The sequence below is a fragment of the Labeo rohita genome, chromosome 16, assembly GCF_022985175.1.
Source record: "Labeo rohita strain BAU-BD-2019 chromosome 16, IGBB_LRoh.1.0, whole genome shotgun sequence".
NCBI classification, from domain to species: domain Eukaryota; kingdom Metazoa; phylum Chordata; class Actinopteri; order Cypriniformes; family Cyprinidae; genus Labeo; species Labeo rohita.
Window position 1 is genome coordinate 8,342,711 of NC_066884.1, and position 20,858 is coordinate 8,363,568.

Consider the following 20,858-nt stretch of genomic DNA (forward strand, 5'->3'; position numbering starts at 1 on the left):
TTTGGCACCAGCCCCGAATGTTTTAAAATCCTAGAAACGCCCCTGATATTAATTACGTGAAATGATATAAATATACATTTTATGCCCCCATTTTCTACCCGTTTAAGCACTCATAACTCCTCTTACAATCAATGAAGCTGTCCATACACTGTATGATAAATAAATCTCTTACTTACATAGTTCGTACATCTGCACTTGTTGCTTATGATGAAGGAATTCGCGAGTTCAATCTGAACAAAACTCCACGTTTCAGCAATGACTCTTATGAACGCTTCTGATTGGCCACTGCATTCTAAACTCAACAGAGTCGTGTGTCATTAGTTATAATGCGCAACGCATGATTTAACGTGAGCTGCAGGTCTAAATGTAAAACAGCAATCGAATCTTTTCATTTCATTTTCATTTTCACTAGTTTTATGTTGGAAGTATTGTATTTTTATTGAAAAAACAGGGGACCCCCCAAATATATTTTTTGGGTGTTATGGGGACAATTCGAACACTCGTTTTTAAGTTTGTTATTACAGATGGGTAAAATGTTTTAAAGGTTGCTACCCTGAGAACTAATGAAAACTATTTCATTGTGAGAGTCTTACTAAAAGACGCAAGTCACCCTACAGGCTGCATGAGGATTTATGGTTATGTTCATTGCTCAGAAAAAAAGTGAAACAAACATGCAGTCGACACACTGAGATGACAGAGGGCGTGTGTTTGAAGCCTCAGTAAACCTTCAGTAGCGCTGCTGGAAGAGGCACGAAACGTCTGAGAAATCATGGCGAAGACTACTAAGGATCATCTGCAAGATGTTTTTGATGATCTGGGGGAGGCAGGTCAGAAAAAGTTTAAAGGCAAATTGTGTGACCGGAAGGTAGAGCCGCGCGTACGACGAGCTGCAATCGAAAAAGCTAAAGACTCCATTGACCTCGCCGATTTAATGGTAAACACTTTCACAACGAGTGGGTCGGTTCCTGTAACAGTCGAAATTTTAGAGGCTATTGGCTTTAATGAACAAGCGACGGACCTTAAAAAGAACACAGGACAAGGTGAGTAAAATCCTGTAAAATATGCGAAACTAAATGTGGAAGGAAGCAGGCTGTCTGTTGGCAGACGTTTTAGTTCTCAACAGAACAATAACGATGAATTCTTTAACAAAACTTTCCAGAGTCATCATAAAGCAATACAACAAGCATGTTATTACACCTATTATTACGCATATTATTATAAACATTGTAATATTAACAAAAGTATGGTAACATAGATCCATTCATATTTATAAAATGTCAACAAACCTCATTATAAAGGCTATCTTTAGTAACATCATGATTAAAAAATTAGTCAAAGTTAAGTACAGCAGAGATGCCAAAGTTGGCCCATGGTGACCCGTAATGCCATAAAATAGGGGAAGGAAAAAATGCCATCGAAGCATATCTCCATTTCTAAGTTTATCACTAACGTTTTAACTCTTTTTTTCTTTCTTTCTGTTTTTGCATTGAAATTTAATATACTGTACGTGAATTTAATTTGGGCACTCATAGGACTTTAAATGTCTTAAAGCTGTCTTATAATGTCTTATATGTCTGATAGCTGTTCTTTTCACACAGTGTCATTTGCAGTTAAATCATTTCGCACTACAAGTCTATATGTGACCTTGGACCACAAAACCAGTCTTAAGTTGCACGGATATATTTGTTGCAATAGCCAAAAATACATTGTATGGGTAAAAAACATTCTCGGTTTTTCTTTTATGCCAAAAATCATTAGGATGTTAAGTAAAGATCATATTCCTTAAAGATATTTTGTAAATTTCCTACCGTAAATATATCAAAACGTAATTTTTGATTACTAGCCTAATAAGCATTGCTAACAACTTCATCTGGGCAACTTTAAAGGCGTTTTTCTCAATGTTTAGATTTTTTTCTGAACCCTCAGATTCCAGGTTTTCAAATAGTTGTATCTCGGCCAAATATTGTCAACAAACCATACATCAACAGAAAGCTTATTCGGCACTTATAACCAGTTTTGTGGTCAAGTTTCGCAATAAACTATACATTTAGACGTGTTGCAGACAAGTCAGAATATTTACTAAGCATATAGTTTAGATATTTCTGGAATGTAGACCTGAATATCTATAGTATAGTAGTGTATGTAGGTATATAACCTGTTAAATTCTTTAAAATTCACTCAGCGGAACGTCGCCGATTGCCTAATTTTGTACTTTTGTTGGCAAGCTCCAGTTACTGGACTTTTCGGCGAGTGTAAAAGCAGCAGTTAGTTTCATTTTGAGCCTGTGGTTCATTCAGATTGATTCAAAAACGTTTTGAAAGTGTTCCGCAGTGGACATTGTTGTAGCCTAAATACCGCGCTGCAGATTCAACAACCTAGATATTTGCGGTGACAAGTAGTTCTGTCAAAGTATTTTAGTACGTTGTTTCGTATAGCCTGCTAAAGATGCACATTCAAGAACTATTAACAAAATCCAAATAAATTAAATTCATTTCGTTCTGGTGTTTTTTTTTTCACTTGTGAACATACTGGGACTTGTTACGTCTGGGGTTTCCTTTTAAAATGTCAAAACAGGGTTGAGGAATATTGATATGCTCATGACCTGTTCTGTTTTCTAGGTTTATCTGTGGCCCCGTCACCTGTGGCCCCATCACCTGTGGCCCCGTCACCTGTGGCCCCGTCACCTGTGGGATGTAGTAGATTCAGGAGCAGGTCAGAGTCCAAAGGTCAAGTTTGCTCTGTCAGATGATTGGCATACACAATTGCGTGTTACTCCATGCAGCCAACAACTTAAAAACACAATCATAAGCAAACATGGATCAGAGGCAAGTATTCTTCAAACAGTTGCTTTAGTTTGCTGTTGAATTGGTTGTGGTTTAATTATGCATTAACATTTCTTGGTTGTTTTTCTTAGATTTACGACGTGAAAGACAAGTCTGTGAGGAAACGTCTAGCCCTGCTTATCAACAACATAGATTTTGATCATAAGGAAATGACAAGGAGAGGAGCAGACAGAGATGAAGAAAACATGGAATGGCTGTTAAAGGAGCTGGATTATCAAGTTGTCAAACACAGAAATCTGTCTGCAAAGGTGCATAAGTCTGGTTTTATTAGACTAGTTGATAAAACCGTAAAGTTTTATCATTATGCATCTGAAATGTTTATCTTAGATTTTTTTTAAATCAAGTTTATTTGATTGCCAGGACATGGAGGGAGCAGTCAAGGACTTTGCTCAACGTCAAGAACATGCATATTCAGACAGCACCTTTGTGGTTATCATGTCCCATGGGAAAAGGGATGCCATATTGGGTGTCCATTATACAACATTGAATCCCTCCGATGCCTTCCCGGTTGATAAAATCTACTATTATCTGAACGCTGAGAATTGCCCAGGTCTGCGTAATAAACCAAAGGTTATTCTTCTTCAAGCCTGCAGGGGAGGTACGAAAATAACTGAAAAAAATACAATTGTTCATTGTTTTTTTATATTTGAAGTCTTACCATTATAATAACTGCACATCTTGCCTGTGATTGTAGATTGAAAGTCCGGTTGATCAAGGATTACACATTCTTATCCGAATATCTTTTCAGGGGAAACAGGACGTGTGTGGGCCAGTGACGGTGTGCCTGATGAGCCAACGGAAATAGAGGGCGATGACTTTGTGCACAAGGAGAAAGACTTCATTTCTCTGATGTCCTGCACCCCGGGTAAAAAATTCTGTTTTTGTCTTACCTATATTTGTGCATTTGTTAAGTTTTAAAGCACCTAATTCCAGTATTTCTCTACAGACACCAAATCTTACAGGCATGTTCAGAATGGAACATTTTATGTCCAAAACCTGGTGGATGTGTTAATGAAACATGCACACGAGGATCACATTGAGGAATTGTTCAGGAAGGTAAATCAGCAACCTCTGAATAACGTTTCTTTCAAAAGATCAGAAGTACTTCTCAGAACTTTCTTGTCACTGATGTTCATTATGTTCTCTTTTTACAGGTTCTTAGACGCTTTGACAACTCAGATATGATGGGGTGCTATAGACAAATGGCATGTAAAGACAGAGCATCGCTGCCAAAGTTGTTCTACCTGTTTCCCGGCCTCTGATATACAAGTTATACATGTTTTGACTCCTTATGTTTTTACTCCTGTTAATTTTAGATACCCTCAAGTGCCTTTGCATCTGAGGCCTGAACATGTCTGAAAAAAAATGTATTGGAAATAAATTGCTGGCTTAGATGCCTTTTCTCTGGAGAGAAAACCTGTTTTATACATAAAAGAACATAAAAGAAAACATTGTCTTTTTGTTGTGTGTTATACAGAACTATGAAGACCTTAAAACGCCACCGGTATAAATACAACACACCCTCTAAAAATGTGTGTATGTGTGTCTGTAACCATTTGTTGTCCGAAACGTTTTAAATACTTTAAAATGCTAAAGTTACTGTATGTTTTATAAACAATTGTGAACATTTGTGATAAAACAAAAGGAATACAGTTACAGTTTTTTACAATTGCTTAGGCACGATTTTAAAAACAAGGCTTATTTTGTCAAAACAGTACACACAATTTACACATCTTACACAAGTAGCAGAAAATCTCAGATCTTTTGCAAAATGAAACACTTAATTCAAAACTTTACATTAATTTAACAAAACCCAGATTTAGTACAGTATGGCACACACATGGTTCATACAGTCAGATTTTTTTTCTCCCTTTTTTTGAGATATTTTTAAAGAGCATGAATACATTGACCAAACACAGTATACATCTTCATCAAAAATGATTCTTCAGTATACATCATTTCTTTTTAATGCTGCATTTTGCACTAAAAATCAGAACAAATTATAAACACAATGTAGTACATAAACTTTTCTGGAGACAATACATAAATTATAAATAATAAACCTTAGCATCATCTCTACTTGTAGCTGGTTATGGCTGCTTCGTCCACATTACAGCCAATGTCCTCCCTCGCAAGACAGCAAGAGAAGAATCTTCTTGAGTGGGGACTCCATCCTTGCCCAGACTCAGTTTCTGTTAGGTCACACAGACCTCCTCCATAGCTTTAATGTGGGGTATAACATAGGGTTGGAGATAATAAAAATTCCACTTCCATGTAGAAGGGAAAAAGGAAAGAAAGGGAGAGTTTTGTGGGAGGTACTGGAATAATGGACCCAGTTTCTGGTTGCATGATTAGTCCATATCTAGTCTGTCCAATACTTAGTGTTCTGTGGTTCTGTGGTTATTTATATTATATTGTTGGATACTGTGTGCTGTGGTGTGCTTCTCTCTCTCTCTCTCTCTTTCTCTCTCTCTCTCTCTTTCTCTTCTCGTGTGTGCTACCTGCCGCTCAACCAGGTGTGGAGGAGAGGGAGGTGATCGCTCTCACCTGCCGCGCGTTACTGCGCTGAGGTTGCAAACACAGGTTGCTCAACGTGCCAGCCACATAGAAGCTTGCCTTCCAGAGTGCTGTTCCCTTGCCTGTCTCGTGTTGCTGTGTTTATTGTGTCACAGACATGGGTCTTGTGTAACATCTACAAGTTATTGTAGTCTTTTTGATCTAGCTTTAGATCTGCTTGTGTTTCTGTGTTGGAAGCTGTAGGGAGGTGGGTGCCATTTTATTTCTGTAAATCATTTACTCCTGCTTTTGGTTTAGTTAGAGATTTAGTGTACATTTCTTCTGTTGTTAATTTTTTTTTTTTTTTTTATGTTGTCAGTTTAGACAGTTTTACTACCTAACTAGCTAGAAGGTCCTTTTGTTTATTGTTTTGGCCTTTCCCCCTCCTGAAGTCTATTTTGCTTCCACTTTTTACTTTGCTAAATATACTTTTGTCAATAAATACCTGTTAATTTGGAATTTAATGTGTCTGTCGTGTGGGGCAGGGGACTGGTACGCACTCACCCCAACCAGTTTTATTTTCACTTTTCTCTGTTACTCCTTCACCCTAGACTTTTTACATCTGGGACCTAACAGTGAAAACTGGGGGCTCATCTGGGATTTGAACCAGGGACCTCTTGCATCCCAAGTCTGTCTAAAAATCTGTCTAAAAATGTGAGTATGTGGTTGTAAGGACCTGTTTTGGCATGTTGGTGGAGGATGCCATTCTGTATGATTGCAGCACATATTGTGATGTTACCGCCACGTTGCCCTGGGACATTCAAAATAGCTCTGTGGCTAAAGATGTTTCTCCCTACTCCTTTTCCTCTTACTGCAAAACTGTATTTCATTTTTGTTAAAGACAAAATTCACCAGTTGCTTTTTTATAGTGCTTACACCTTGATTTTTGAGTTTACAGTTAAGCACCCAAGCGCCTGCACACCTGATGGCTGTGTTTGATTTGGTTCATGTGTGTAGTATAAAACAGTGCCTTAAAACGGCAGAGAAGTGACATCATGTAAGATTTCTTTGTCTAATGTAGAGAGGTGTGTTTAGTGTCTTTAGTGTGTTTTGCAAAAAGTGTGAGGCTGAGAATGTGCTTACAGTTGTGTAGATTTGGGCTGAGGTTTTGCTCCTTGGGTGTTGGTTTCACTAACTGTGTTATTCATTTCAGTGTGTAAGCAATCGTAAAAAAAACTTACTTCCTTTTTGTAACAGCTATACCTGTAATGAAGTCTTTGCATTGAATGATGATGATGATGATAATAATAATAATAGCACAGGTGCACTTTTAAAGGAAAACATTTTATTATAACATTGATAACAGTCTAAAACCAGTTTCAAAAATGCTGCATTAAGTGTCAACTGACTCAGGCTTGAGGAAGTAAAGCTGCCTCATATTTTCCATGCATCACGTGATCACGTGAGCTGCACAGAACTTTGCACCAAAGGAACTTAGGGTATGCAGTTTTCGAATGACCCACCCCATACTGCCAAAGGTCTAGAATTTAAGTACTTTTTTAATAAACGAGTGTTCTTTTAAATAACGACATTTAAAGCCATAAAAAATATTAAATATCTTAATTAGTATAAGAAAAGTCTTAATTATACTTCAAGAGGTCTTATATTTGGGACGGAAAGACAAGAATCGCGTTATGGACTAAATGCGCTAGTCATTTGAAGCGCGCCACACGGACAGTTTATCCGCTCGGATCACAGTTCAAACGCAGTTCAAAAGTTTACTAGAGCACATGCGTTTACTCACAGCGCTGTGAGATCCAGAATGAAGCTCTTGAATTCGGTTTAAACAGATTAAACAGCGCTGACAAGCAGGAGAAACACTGCGCAACCGTACAGTCAGAATCATTTACCATGGATTTATTTTACTGTAACACTAACTGCACGATGGTATTGCGGCAGAAATGTGGGATATATATTATAGCATTATTAATGTAGACATGTATTAAAGGAGTAATGTAATATACAGTATGTTGTGATTAATCTATAGCGTTTGTGCATTTAAGACCACTGTTCTTCAAATACCTAGAAACCATGTAGTTAATTTTTATACCATGGTACTGATGTGCTATAGGCCTATGTTACTACTTATGTATGTTATGGAAGACCAAAGGTTAATTTTAGTAACTCAAACAGTCAGAATAATTCAATTTCACCATATAAAAATTAGGTTGTTACCATTTTTAGAGAAGTTACTGTTTTTGATTAACATTATCTGAGCTGTAAATCATGATGTCGGTTTAATGTGTTAATAGACATTGTTCTGTCCTGCTCATTCCATATTAGTTCTACATCTGCAGGTCTTAAAGTAACAAAAAGCCTTAAATTAGATTTTAAAAATCCTGCAGATACCATGCAGGCCTAAATAGTTAAATTCATTCCTTGATGTGTGTTTTGAAAAGGAGGACAGACTGCAGAGGGCCCCCACCCACAGTGTTGGGGAGTAACTAGTTACATGTAACGTAATTACGTAATCTAATTACAAAATAAATGTAATTGTAATTAGTTACAGTTACTGAGAAAAAATATGTAATTAAATTAGTTACTTTTGAAAAATGCCAGTGATTACAAAGGGGATTACGTCTGAATTTTTTCACACACCCACCCCCTATTTACAGATTTAATTGACTTCTTTTAAATTGCATTGACTGCTCTAAAATGAGACACCAATGTTTCAGGAGTTTAGGACACATGCTTATTCGATAACTGTTTTATTTCCTATTTGCGTTTATGCATAAACTTTATTTTTTAAGATTGTTTTTACCAAGGCATTGTAAGATGCTAGTGTTTTCTGTCATAACTATGCAAACATTTGATTTCAAACCCAGTATCATAGCTATTAAACTATTTCTTGTTATGATGTTATTTATGTTATGATCTTGTTATGACATATAGCGCAACTGCGCTCATGGTGACCTGAGTTCGATTCCCGTCTCAAGGTCCTTTGCCGATCCCGCTCCGCTCTCTCCTCCCAGCTCTTTCCTGTTGTCTCTCTACTGTCCTATCACAATAAAAGGCATAAAAAGCCCAAAAATATAAGTAAAAAAAAAAAATTTTTGAATTTGTGGTGGCTATGCTTTAAATTAAATAATTATACAGCTCTCAACTCTTTCGGGGCAACTTAAGTCAGTGCTATATGCTTGATAATTTTTCTTAGCGGAAGCTTTGCGTTTGGTTAACTAGTTAGCTAATAAAATATTAAAACTTAATTCAATATGTGTACAATTTCTTAATTCTGTCATCCTGGTATCGTGGACTTGCTCTATTGTTTCATACAAACGCAGCTGCTGCCATTTTTATTTATTTATTTTTTTGTATATTGTAATGGATTATAAGATAACTAACAAACTAGTACTACTACTTATTTATGTGGTGAAATGTTGTGTAAGAAAACTGGTATGACTGCACTGTATCCCTAAAATGTCTAGTTTGAACTTGCCATTTGCTAGAAACTGATTTCTTCATGGAAGTTTTGTGTTCAAATATTTCAGCATAGATCAGTACTTTGTGTCTAAGAATTTTGACATGAAACATCTAAATAATCTATCAAGCAGCTGTGTAATAAGTGAGATAATGTACATTCAGCCAGTTGTTATCGCAAAATAAAGATGTATATTATCCCTTACTTATTATAATCTTAATTCAAGTGATGAAGGATTTTGAAAGTCTGACAGTAATCAGTATTGAGGGCTACTGTAAGGTTAACCCTGCCTGTTTAAATGTTTCAAAATGATTAGAAATTTAGAAAAGTAATCAAAAAGTAATTAAAAGTAATGTTACATTACTTTAGTAAAGTAATTGAAAAGTTACACTACTTATTACATTTTAAATCAAGTAACTTGTAATCTGTAACCTATTACATTTCTAAAGTAACCTTCCCAACACTGCCCACCCACCACCATACATGATCTTGGGTAGCAGTTTGACAGCATTGTAGTAATATTTCTGGTGCATCAAAAAACATGCTTATTAGGATACCAACAGACATACTAATTCAGCACAAATTGGTACATGAGAAGTAGCCAAAAGGAAGTCATAACTGTATACAGGGCCAGATTAACACTTTGTTGTACCCTGGGCAACAATATTCAAGGGCCCCATCATCACGACCCCAGGATCACCATAATATGGTCATATATAGAATATATTACTGTAATATACAGTAAATATACTCAATACTTCAAATCCTAACTGTCATCATATTTTGATTTACAAATATTTAAATGCTCATAGAACTACAAATGCACTACTATGTCCCCTATCAAAGACATTCACTCACATATGATGCTATGAAAACAAAACACATCAGCATCTGTGTATAATCTGGTAAAATTGACCCACTACATTGAGAGGGAGGGAAGTATCCTCCATTTTCACAAAAAATGAATAGATAAGCAACCACTTTCAAACCATCGTTTATTTAACAACACTTATTCCCAATAGAAATGTATGGAATTGATAGAGCTATCACAGAAGACAAGGCAATCAAGTTATTAGTCCAACACAAACAATTTGAAATCTGCCAGTTATCCCTCCACAACAATTTACAGCATTTTCATAAAGCTGGCACCTCAAGGAAAAAATAAAAAAATAAAATGCAGTATCACTATTTGATCATAAACATTTTGATCCTAAGCTCAGTTAACTTGTTTTAAAATAGAACAACAACATGTTATAGCACAATTAACCAGTTAAACATTTTAGTGCTACATAAATACACTACACAATACTAAATACACAAAACAATTTCTCTGAAGAAGACAAGATAAAATAAATGCTGTATAATCTGGCAAAACACACAACTTTAGTCCTAAATAATGAGGAAGTGCATGTTTGAATTTGAGTATATAGGTATATACTTTAAATTTTCAGCGTTTCTGATGTCCTTTTCCTTTTTTAATTTTCGCTTCGCGCTCCCGCTTAGCTTCTCCATTGTGTCTGATTTTTTTTTTTTTTTTTTTCTGTTGTAGCAACGCCTGACGTCACGTAACGCGCTCGGGCTCGGCGTAAGCTTTGACCCACCTCATGCGGACTGACCAATGAGGAGAGGGTCTTAACTTGAGGCCCTCTCTTCATTGGTCAGTCCGCATGAGACTGACTCTCAACCGCTCTCAACTCACGTTCAAAGTCATAGGCAGCTCAGCATATCTCTGTGCAGCGCAAAAGCCCGGATGGACAGTTTGTTAAATATAAAGCGGGAGATTACAGATACAGTATTTTGCTCGTGCCCTTGCTGTCCTGGGCTCTTTAGATGTCGTGGGCCCCTGGGCAATTGCCCAGTTGCCCGTATGGTTAATCCGGGCTTGACTGTATACAAAATGGGTGGGAACTGAAAAGGGTGCACTTTTTGAAAATAAGAACCCCCCTTCTGGCTACGGGCCTGCCTTATATGACTCGCAACAAAATATAATGGGATTTGTGCCTCTAATACTTTCAGAAAAGCAACTGAACACCAAAGTAGCCTACACTTTCTTGTAACCTAGTATTTACAAGGATGCAAGGAAGTGGTCTACATAGGGCGGAAAATCTTTACAATAAATGTAAAGACACACCTACTGTATCGTCAGTCATCACACTGCGAGGAGGAGGTCCGTAGCAGCCCTTCCTCAACAGCGTTTAGAAGAAGCACGACAATTTGAAAGAACTAAGGAACAATGGAGAAAACTGTGAAGGATCACCTGCAGGATATTTTTGATGATCTGGGGCAGGAAGGCCAGAAAAAGTTTAAAAGCAAATTGCTCGACCGGAGGGAAGAACCGCGCGTACGACGAGCAGCAGTCGAAAAACTCGAAGACGCGATAGATCTCACCACTTTAATGGTGAACACTTTCACAGAAACTGGTGCTGTTCCTGTAACAGTCCAAATTTTAAAGGCTATTGGCTTTCATGAACAAGCAAATGAGCTCACCCAGAACGCGGGACAATGTAAGTAAACCATTATAAAATAATTCAGATACAAAACTAAATTCTTAAGGAGTAGACACTGGAGAATAGTGCGTGCTGTTATATATAACTGTATCTCAAGTTATCTTACGTTTTTTTTTTTGTTTGTTTTTTTTAAACAAAAACGTTGAGGATTTTAATGCGAACTGCATTTTGTTTTTCGCAAATAATTGTTGCATGAAATAACCTACTAATTAGAAATGACAATAAAAATCCGAATTCTTTTCAATTCGGATTTCGAATTGTACTCCTGAGTTGACTTCAACTCAGTTTCACTTTCAACTTAAACCGACACGACTGCAATCGAGAATTAAATTAAGCACATAGAAATGCTAATGGTGATAATAATAATTATTTGTGTTCTTCATTAACAACCTTATCCATATATGTTTAGCTTTATGTGATCATGTGTATGAATGAGCAACGTGGAGATTTGCTGAAAGCGAATCATTAACTTCAACTTGTTTTTCAGCAGCTCCACTTGTTCCTTCACCAGCCCCATCAAATAACCATCAATCATCAACCGCTCCACCTCATGGTGAATAAGTGTAATTGTTTTTGACCGCATTAAGTTTGAAATGACTTTACTCTTCAGTAGAGATAATGAGAGCGTTCATTTATAACCTAAAATATCACTGATGAATATAAAGTCCATCAATATCCTCACAATCCAACCACATGCTTGTTTTCATCTCTTTCACAGAGCACTTCATCGATAGGCATCGGATAGAGCTGATAAAGCGAGTGAATAATGTAAACGCCATCCTAGACGAACTTCTTCAGATGAACGTGATCACAGATGAGAATTACAGTGCAATCTGTGCTGAGAAAACCTCACAAGAGAAGATGAGAAAGTTATTAATGGGCCCGATTAAATCTGCTGGAATTAAAGGGAAAGATTCTTTATACAAAGCTCTCAAGGACACTGAGCGTTGCTTGATAGAAGATCTGGAGGGTCAGTGAACAAACCTGGCTTTTTTTTACATTTAATGCTTTTTTTCATATACTTGTTGTCTAATTAGTACACAGAAGATACATAACAAAAACAAGGAACTTCAAAAGAGTCTTTAAACATTTAAACTTGCCATCGTTTGAATGTTGTTTTTGACAAAGTGTCACAAAATCAGCTGCATCCATTATCTTGAAGATAATAAACACTTGTCCAATATCTTGAAAAAATTGTCTTTGCCGACTTTTTCTTTATCACCAGTCAATAAATAAGCAAATCAAGAAAGCAGATGTGTTTTTTTTTCTTTTCTGCAAACCATTTTAGTTTCTATAGACTGATGTAATTCACAGTTAAAATGTCTATTTATTCAGATTTTGTATATTCCTGATTCAACTTTGCATATAATGTCTTATTAATACAGTACTGTATTTGTTTTTATTGCTATGTGACTTAGTCTGCATTAGCTTAGTCAATTCACAATTCAGTGTCACAGAAGTTTATATTAGCTGCAAGATTGGTTTATTAAGATTATTAAAACAAACAAAACATTTGCCCTAAAATGAAAATCTGCTGAAAGTTTACTCATTCTTTAGTCATCCAAGATGTAGATACGTTTGTTTCTTCATTGGATCATTTAGGGAAATTTAGCATAATTTGCTATAGTATATCAAAACTTAATTTTTGATTAGTAGCCTAATATTTATTGCTAAGAACAGGGGTGGCGAACGTCGGTCCTGGAGAGCTGCAGCCCTGCATAGTTTTGCTTCAACCCTAATCAAACGCACCTGAACAAGCTAATTAAGGTCTGAAGGGTTACTAGAAAGCAACAGGCAGGTAAGTTTTAATTAGGGTTGGAGCTGAACTCTGCAGGGCTGCGGCTCTCCAGGACCGGAGTTCGCCACCCCTGGCTAAGAACATCATTTAGACAATTTTAAAGGTGATTTTCTCAATATTTAGATTTTTTTCCACCTTCAGATTCCAAATTTTCAAATAGTTGTATCTCAGCCAAATATTGTCATATCCTAAGAAACCATACATCAATGGAAAGCTTATTTATTCAGCCTATTATTTCCAAAAATTGATCCTTATGACAATAGACTATACATTTAGACCTGTTGCAGACAGGTCTGGATTTTTAGTAAGTATCTAGATATATACGTCTGGAATGTTGACCTAAATATCTATAGTATAGTAGTATATAGATAAACAACCTGTAAAATTTTTTAAAAATCCGCACAGCGAAACGTCGCCGATTTGCTTTTGCTCTGAATTTGTACTTTTGTCGGCAAGCTCCAGTAACTGGAATTTTCGATGAGCGTAAAAGCAGCAGTTATTTTCGTTTCCAGTCTGATTAGACATAATTGAACCTGTGGCTGAAGTGTTCCCCAGCCAACATGTATATGTGGGTGGGCCCCACATGGTTTATGCTGGGTCTACATGGGTACCAAGTGGGCATGGTTCCAAAATGGGCATCTTATCTGGAGCCCACTTCGGTCAGCTAAGTAGGTCCCACATAGGACTGTTGTCCACACAAATGGGAAATGAGAGTATGGGTTCAACAAATAGGTTAGACATGAGCAAATACAATCAATAATCAATCCCATCCTATACTGGACCAACAGTACAGACTTTTCTTTTCAGTCTAGTTGGCACATGACCAGCCTTCAAAGTTGAAATATGATTGAAATAATATCAGTTGTTTTAACGGTGACACAATGTTGATAAAATGTTTAATGCTAAATAATTGAAAAATGGTTTTAACAAAAACAAATCTTTAAAACAAAACAAACAACAACAAAAAAAGAAATGTATGCTGAATCAATGTCATGTCTTTAACAAGAAACATCTGCCTTTTGAATTATTATGATTATTAATATTTTATTTATTAGCATTTTATGATATTTTGATCAAAGTACCTCTTCAAAAATCCAAATGTATATGTACAAATATAATTATTATCATTTTCTAACAATAATTATAATGGATACATTTAAAATCTCAAAAAAGCAGTGAGATTTTGTGTGTGTGCCTGCAGATTACTAAGTATTACTACATTTGTATTCATACAATGTCATGAAAATACTATTTGACCAGCTAATCAAATAATACAGCCTAAGAAAATAAAACTAAATACACCTTTCTTAAAAAAATATATATTTTCCGTTACCACTGTGCAACAATTGCAACTGGTTGTTTCACCTGGTTTCTTTAATCATGATTGGTTAATCTGACTGTCATCCACGAAACTGGCCAATGACAACAGTGCGCGCCTTTTTACTAGTCAAATTTGAAAATAGGTCAGTTTGAATTGGTGATGTGTGTGCTACTGATCTGCAAGATTACGCGGTTTGAACACAGACGAAGGGACAGACTGGATGTGTGAGGTCCTACAAACATATGGGAATATCAGGTAGGAAAACATTTTTCAGTCAAACCAACGTAAAGTTATGTTTTGTGTCCATCATTTATGTAAGTGAGAGGCTAATCGCGATTAGCGTATTAGGATGCTGGCAATATTAGCATGCATTTCAATGTAGCGTCTTAAGTTGCTGTCCTGTGTGTTTGTATTAATGTCAGCTAGTATAAAACTCAAACTCCTGAGAAGTAAAGGAAGATGGGAATAAGTACAGTGAATGATAAAATTGTAATTTACACTCGGAAACACTGGAATCTATAGGAGAGTTTGGAAATGTTATACTTGTTATGTTTGTGTAAATTACCGTTTCTAAGTATTTTTTAAATTCAGCTCTTTAAATACCGACAACTGAGTGCTAATGATAAGATATTGGTTTTCATTTTTAGATCAAGCACTAGTTTTCAGGGAACAACACAAAGACTACAGTAAAATGTTAGTAATCAGTTTTAACCACTCTTTCTAGACCTCACATTAGGATTAATATCTGTAGTATTAAGTATGATTCTAATCATTATAAGTACATTTCCTCCACTGGTGATATGGTCCTTTATCTGCTACATTGCACTGTCACTTCTGGTATGGATTCACTGACCTTTTGTGATATGTGAGATGTTTTGATTTTACTAAATGTAATATTTTTACGTAATTTGATTTTACATAATTTATTTAAAGGGACAGTTGTCCTCAAAATGAAAGTTCTGCCATCATTTACCCTTCATCAGCCTTGTTTTTCCAAACCTGTATGAAATTCTTTTTTTTCTTTAATGTTGATAACCAAATATCCAAGTTCATAGTAGCCATTGGTTTCCATACTAAGAAAAAAATTACTATGGAAATCAGTGGGGCCTGTCAACTGTCTAGTTACCAATGTTTGGAACAACATAAGGGTGAGTAAATGATGACAGAATTTTCTTTTTTGAGTGAACTCTTTTAATACAATGTATAATTATGATTCTGAATTAAAAGTGCAACGTTTCTCTACAAATATTATCAGAAATTAGAGCTGCACGATTAATCGGTAAAGATCGTAATATCAATCCAAACCCCACGCAATCTTATTCCTAAATGACAACGACTGTTGTTGTTGCATACTAACACCGTGTCTACACCAGACGCGACAGCTAAAGTCTGTCTACACTAGGCGTCAGTGTATGTGAGCAGAGTGGAGCGGCAACAGTTTCCCCAAACACAATTTCCAAAAGTTCACCATTTCCCGCTCCACCTTTGCTCCATGAGCAAATTTAAGCCTAAAGTATTTCAGTATGTTTTGAAATATTACAGTTCTGTTCGTAACATATATTAAAAGAAAGTAAATTTAAAAAAATGGTTTGTCATGAATCTGGTCGGTGACCTTCGGTCCGCTCACCACCAGATGTCGCTCTCGCTCTGTCACATCTCACAGACTGTTGCACTACACCCCGGACTACATCTCCCATCATCCATTGCGCTGATTGTGCCGGCACCTGTGGCCAATCAGACATGCTATTTAAGCCCTGGTCTTTCCCCCTGTGTCTCACTGAGTATTGTGGAGTTGTAATGGGAGAACTGTGTTCGTTGCGTTTAGCGCTCTCCTAGTGCTAGCAACCTTTACATAGTAGTTCCTGAGTTTCCTGGTTCCTGAGTTTCTGAGTTTCCTGGTTCCTGAGTTTCCTGGTTCCTGAGTTTCCTGTTTCCTAGTTCCTGAGTTACCTGAGTTTCCTGGCTCCTGAGTTTCTCGCTCGTTGTACGAATTACTCCTCTGCTTCACTCTATGGATTATGTTCGCCGCTAATCGACCTACGCCTGCTTCACGGACTACTCTTGTGCCTCGTCCCAACATACCTGTTTGTTATTGTTTCAACCTTGCCATGTCTCACCATGTCTTTGTCTCGTCCCTTCAATAAAAGCTTGCGTATGGATCCCCTGGCCTCTCGTCTCCCTCTCCACGTTACAATATTCAAATAGAGAGCAGTTATTTTAAATAGTAAAAATATTTCACAATATTACTGCTTTTGCTGTATTTTGGATCAAATAAATACAGGCTTGGTGAGGAGAAGAGACTTCCTTAAAACATAAAAAATCTTACTGTTCAAAAACATTTGACTGGTAGTGTACTAAAAAAAATTTAATTGGAGGGAATCATGACCAACCAGTAAATCATGAACAAGTTCCACCGAAACATATTTTCCAAAGTAGCTCATTCAGTGTCAGTTTTATTATTGTTTGTAAAGTTTAAAAGCACCTAATTCCACTATTGAAATGTCTCTACAGACACCAGAACTTACAGGCATGCTCAGAATGAAACATTTTATGTCCAAAACGTAGTGGATGTGTTAAATGTGCTAGTGTACCTATTTTCCGGCCTCTGATAAACAAGTTATACATGTTTTGACTCCTGTTAATTGTATAGACCTTAATGTGCCTTCTCCAGTGAGACCTGAACAGTCTCTATATGTCCAAAAAAACAGTTCTTTCGAAAATGAAAGTGTTTTGAAATTAAATGAATGTGCATAAAAGTGCAGTCTGGCACAAACATTGTTTTTTTGTAGTGTGTTACATGGAACTATAAAGACCTTAAAATGCCACCGGCAAAAATTACAACACACCCTGTGTGTTGAGTGACTTACCATTTGTTCTCCAAATACATTAAAATGCAAAAGTTACTGTATGTTTTATGAACAATTGTGAACATTCATGATTCAGCTTATTTTCAAAAAAGTAACTCAAATATTTATTGACTGACAAGTCTCATGTCCCCATGTTGTGAGAAATTGGAAATACAGAGGCGTTGTGTAAACATGATGTTACTGTAGTTCCAGACTAAATGTGAACATGCATTAATTCATCTCATTTAGAAAAAAACAGATTCAGTACTCATCACAGTGAATTAAAACAGTGAAGTGCAAACCTGCAACAGTATGTTAAATATCACAATTTTTTTTATGTATTTAATGCCATTTTATTAACCAATGTCTTTGCTACTGACCTTTGATGATCCAGTTCAACCTTATAAGCAAATAAACATAATAAGCAAAAATAACTTTAAATAAACAAAAATTTATGCTTTATTGTTTTTTTTTTCATTATTTCTGAGGAGTGTCGACCCTTCTTCTCCTGCATTCTAGTGTACAGATGTGAATTGATTTTTCCTTCAGGCTTATTCATTTCACTTTTTGATGTGAAAACCAGGGGTTTTACATATGCTAAAAATAGAACTTTATATATATATATATATATATATATATATATATATAATATAAAAGAAAACAAGCAAGCCTTGCCCAGATGTAAAAAGTAATGCGAATGTAACTCAAAAGTAATGTAACTTTCTATATAAAGTAACTAAGTAACGTAATTAATTACTTTTTTAGGGTAACGCAGTATTGTAATGCATTACTTTCCGTCGGTGCCTATAGTGCGCCAACATATGATCCAATTGCACCTCGGGTGTCCTGAGTTCGAATCCCAACTCGTGGACCTTTCCCGATCCCACCCTTTCTCCCTCTTCCACTCACTTCCTGTCATACTTCCACTGTCCTGTTGAAGAAAAATTGAAAAAACGCCAAAAAAAGTAACTTTCCCCAACACTTTCCCCTGTTTGACAGACTGAGGATTGAGGAAGTAAAGCTGCCTCATTTTTCCAGCTAACAATGTGTGAAAGTAACAACAATTTCAGAAGATCATGTGAGTTCCACAGAATTTTGTACAAAAGCAGTGGTTTTCAAACCCGTCCTGGAGGCAACCCTGCCCTGCACATTTTCTATGTCTCCCTTATTAGACACACCCATGCAATTTTTGTCATGCAAAAAATTCCCACACACATGTGAAAGGTTTCCTGAAGGCACAAAAAAAGTTTCTTGTGTGCATGTAAAAGTCTGTATTTTATATTTATTTTTTTAATTATTTGTTATTCTAGGGGCTTTGTACGTTGTCACTAAAGCAGTCAATTAAAAATATAAAACATTTTATCAAAAATATTAAATAAAAAAAATTAAATTGACTATGAACCATTTATGTTAAATTTGGTCTGAAAAAATATAAAAAATTTAGGTTTTATAATAAAATAACAATAATATTTTGTTATTTTAAACATAAAACACTGAATACTGATATTTACAATTATTTGAAAAACGAAAAGATACTTTAAATGTTAAATTAAAAACCGCCAGTGGGTGGCAGCTCACTGTTACTCACTGTTAAGTGAGTCATTGTGATTGAACCGAATCATTTAAACGGTTGATTCATTCAGGAACCGAACACCATCATGTTGCTCAGAGACACAAAACAGTTCTGTGGCTGTGTTTGGAATGATTTTATTTGTGAAATACAGCAAAAACAGGAAATACGGTGTCTAAAACGTAAGTCTCTTAATATTAACTTCTTGTTTATTTAACTGTTGCATAAAATCAGTACCACATTTGTAATCATGCAGATTTGTAGAGGTGAAAACTGGCACTCTTCGTGTGATCTTGACTAACTTTCTGTGTGTGTCACGGAGAGAGAATGAGACAATCAACATGAGTCTTTCACAAAACATAGCTAACTTAGGGATATCATAACTAGCCACCATATTGAAAAATATGTCCAGCGTTTATCGGGTTGTGCGTCAGTATATTATACTAGTTTATTATACTCGTTTCAGCCCTACAATATTATATTTGTTTTTATTGCTATGCGACTTAGTCCAGTGGTTCCCAACCACATACCTGGAGGCCCCCTAACAATGCATATTTTGTATCTCTACTAATAAGCTGATGATCTGAATCTGGAAAAACAAAACAACAACAACAAAATTTGCTGAAAATTTACTCACCGTTTAGTCATCTAAGATGTAGATGCGTTTGTTTCTTCATTGGAGCATTTGGAGAAATTTAGCATCATTTGCTCACCAATTGATGCTCTGTAGTGAATGGGTGCCGTCAGAATGAAAGTCAAAACAGCTGATCAAAACATCACAATAATCCACAAGCAATTAACATTCATGATAAAACAAAAGAAACAGCTGCTACAGTTGCTAATATATATAATGAGCTATATATATATAGCTATAATGAAGTCTTTGCATTGGATAGTAATAATAATAGCACAGGTGCACTTTTGAAGGAAGACATTTTATTAGATATTACAGTATCTCGAAAACAGTCTAAAACTAGTTTTCTTACAAGGCACAAAAAATGCTGCGTGTTAAGTGTTTGACTGAAGATTGAGGAAGTAAAGCTGCCTCATTTTTTCCAATTAACTATGTGTGAAACTAACAACGATTTCAGAAGATCACGTGAGCTCCACAGAACTTTGTAGTAAAGCAGTGCTTTTCAAACCTGTCCTGGAGGCACCCCTGCCCTGCCCATTTTCAATGTCTCCCTAATTAGACACACCCAAATCAGGTCTTGCAGTCTCTACACTGTCAGAAAAAAGGTACAGTTCTGTTGCTGGGGCGGTACCCTAAGGTACAAAAGTGAAAATGTATAAATATGTACTTTCAAAATACTAAAATGTACCTTTAAGGTACTAATATGTACCGTTTAGGGGTAGGTAAGGTACAAAGATGTACCTTTTCACTTTCGTACCCAGCGACAGAACTGTACCTTTTTTTCTGACAGTGTACTAATAAGCTGACGATTTGAATTAGGTGTTAGATGAGGGAGACATGCAAAATGAGCAGGTGCAGGGGTGCCTCCAGGACAGGTTTGAAAACCACTGTACTAGAGGAACACCTGTGTGTATAAAATGCATGCAATTTTCATTGTTCCACTGAATCATCTTTGTGTTTTTTGAATCATAAAAACTAGGGGAAAGGAAATGCAGGTGCCGCTTCCAAAGTGGGCCGATCAGGAACAATTTCTCTGAGCAACAATTTGGTTGAGTCAGGATTTTGGAGTGCTATGCACCACCTTATTTTTTAACGTGGAAGTAAGCCTTTTTCTGTGAATGTGCAAGACTTCTAGTTCGTTAGCCGCTGTAGAGAAATAGTGAGAAGAATAACAGAGTGCAGTAAATGGTGAAACTCCCTGCACTACAAACCAGTGTGGTCATAAATAAGATTAAAATAATATAGTAGGACACACCAGTTTGCAATATCAAGCAGCAAAATGAGCTGTTTTGTACAGCTAAAAATAGCTGGACGCGGATGAGACCGGAAGCCTTGCACATAAAATTTACAAATGGCTGCGCCCAC

The 20,858-nt window shown here is 36.2% G+C and overlaps 2 protein-coding genes across 3 annotated transcripts; both read left to right on the forward strand.

The window, feature by feature from the left end:
- The first annotated feature begins 659 nt into the window (after positions 1 to 659).
- Positions 660 to 4,318, forward strand: caspa (caspase a). Its single transcript, XM_051132220.1, has 8 exons — positions 660 to 1,040; positions 2,619 to 2,643; positions 2,690 to 2,825; positions 2,915 to 3,091; positions 3,204 to 3,441; positions 3,592 to 3,708; positions 3,790 to 3,899; positions 3,998 to 4,318. The coding sequence occupies exons 1-8, from the start codon at positions 770 to 772 to the stop codon at positions 4,103 to 4,105; spliced, it is 1,182 nt and encodes a 393-aa protein (XP_050988177.1). The 5' UTR covers positions 660 to 769; the 3' UTR covers positions 4,106 to 4,318.
- Positions 4,319 to 10,391: 6,073 nt separating this feature from the next.
- LOC127178988 (PYD and CARD domain containing) lies at positions 10,392 to 12,518 on the forward strand. Of its 2 annotated transcripts, none has more exons than XM_051132219.1 (3): positions 10,392 to 11,321; positions 11,815 to 11,877; positions 12,043 to 12,518. In XM_051132219.1, exons 1-3 carry the CDS (start codon positions 11,051 to 11,053, stop codon positions 12,300 to 12,302), a joined length of 594 nt encoding a protein of 197 aa, XP_050988176.1. In that variant the 5' UTR covers positions 10,392 to 11,050; the 3' UTR covers positions 12,303 to 12,518. The 2 variants fall into 2 exon arrangements, with proteins under 2 accessions (XP_050988176.1, XP_050988174.1); XM_051132217.1 differs by having other exon boundaries at positions 10,395 to 11,321; positions 11,812 to 11,877.
- Positions 12,519 to 20,858: the final 8,340 nt, after the last annotated feature.

What these genes read in the sequence shown, in the direction of transcription:
- caspa (XM_051132220.1), top strand. Translation starts at nt 770, where the DNA reads ATGGCGAAGACTACTAAGGATCATCTGCAAGATGTTTTTGATGATCTG. An exon ending in TCTGTGGCCCCGTCACCTGT is followed by an intron (nt 2,644 to 2,689) that starts GGCCCCATCACC and finishes CCGTCACCTGTG; the next exon opens with GGATGTAGTAGATTCAGGAG. An exon ending in ACAGAAATCTGTCTGCAAAG is followed by an intron (nt 3,092 to 3,203) that starts GTGCATAAGTCT and finishes TTTGATTGCCAG; the next exon opens with GACATGGAGGGAGCAGTCAA.
- LOC127178988 (XM_051132217.1), top strand. Translation starts at nt 11,051, where the DNA reads ATGGAGAAAACTGTGAAGGATCACCTGCAGGATATTTTTGATGATCTG. An exon ending in CACCCAGAACGCGGGACAAT is followed by an intron (nt 11,322 to 11,811) that starts GTAAGTAAACCA and finishes CTTGTTTTTCAG; the next exon opens with CAGCTCCACTTGTTCCTTCA. An exon ending in ATCAACCGCTCCACCTCATG is followed by an intron (nt 11,878 to 12,042) that starts GTGAATAAGTGT and finishes TCTCTTTCACAG; the next exon opens with AGCACTTCATCGATAGGCAT.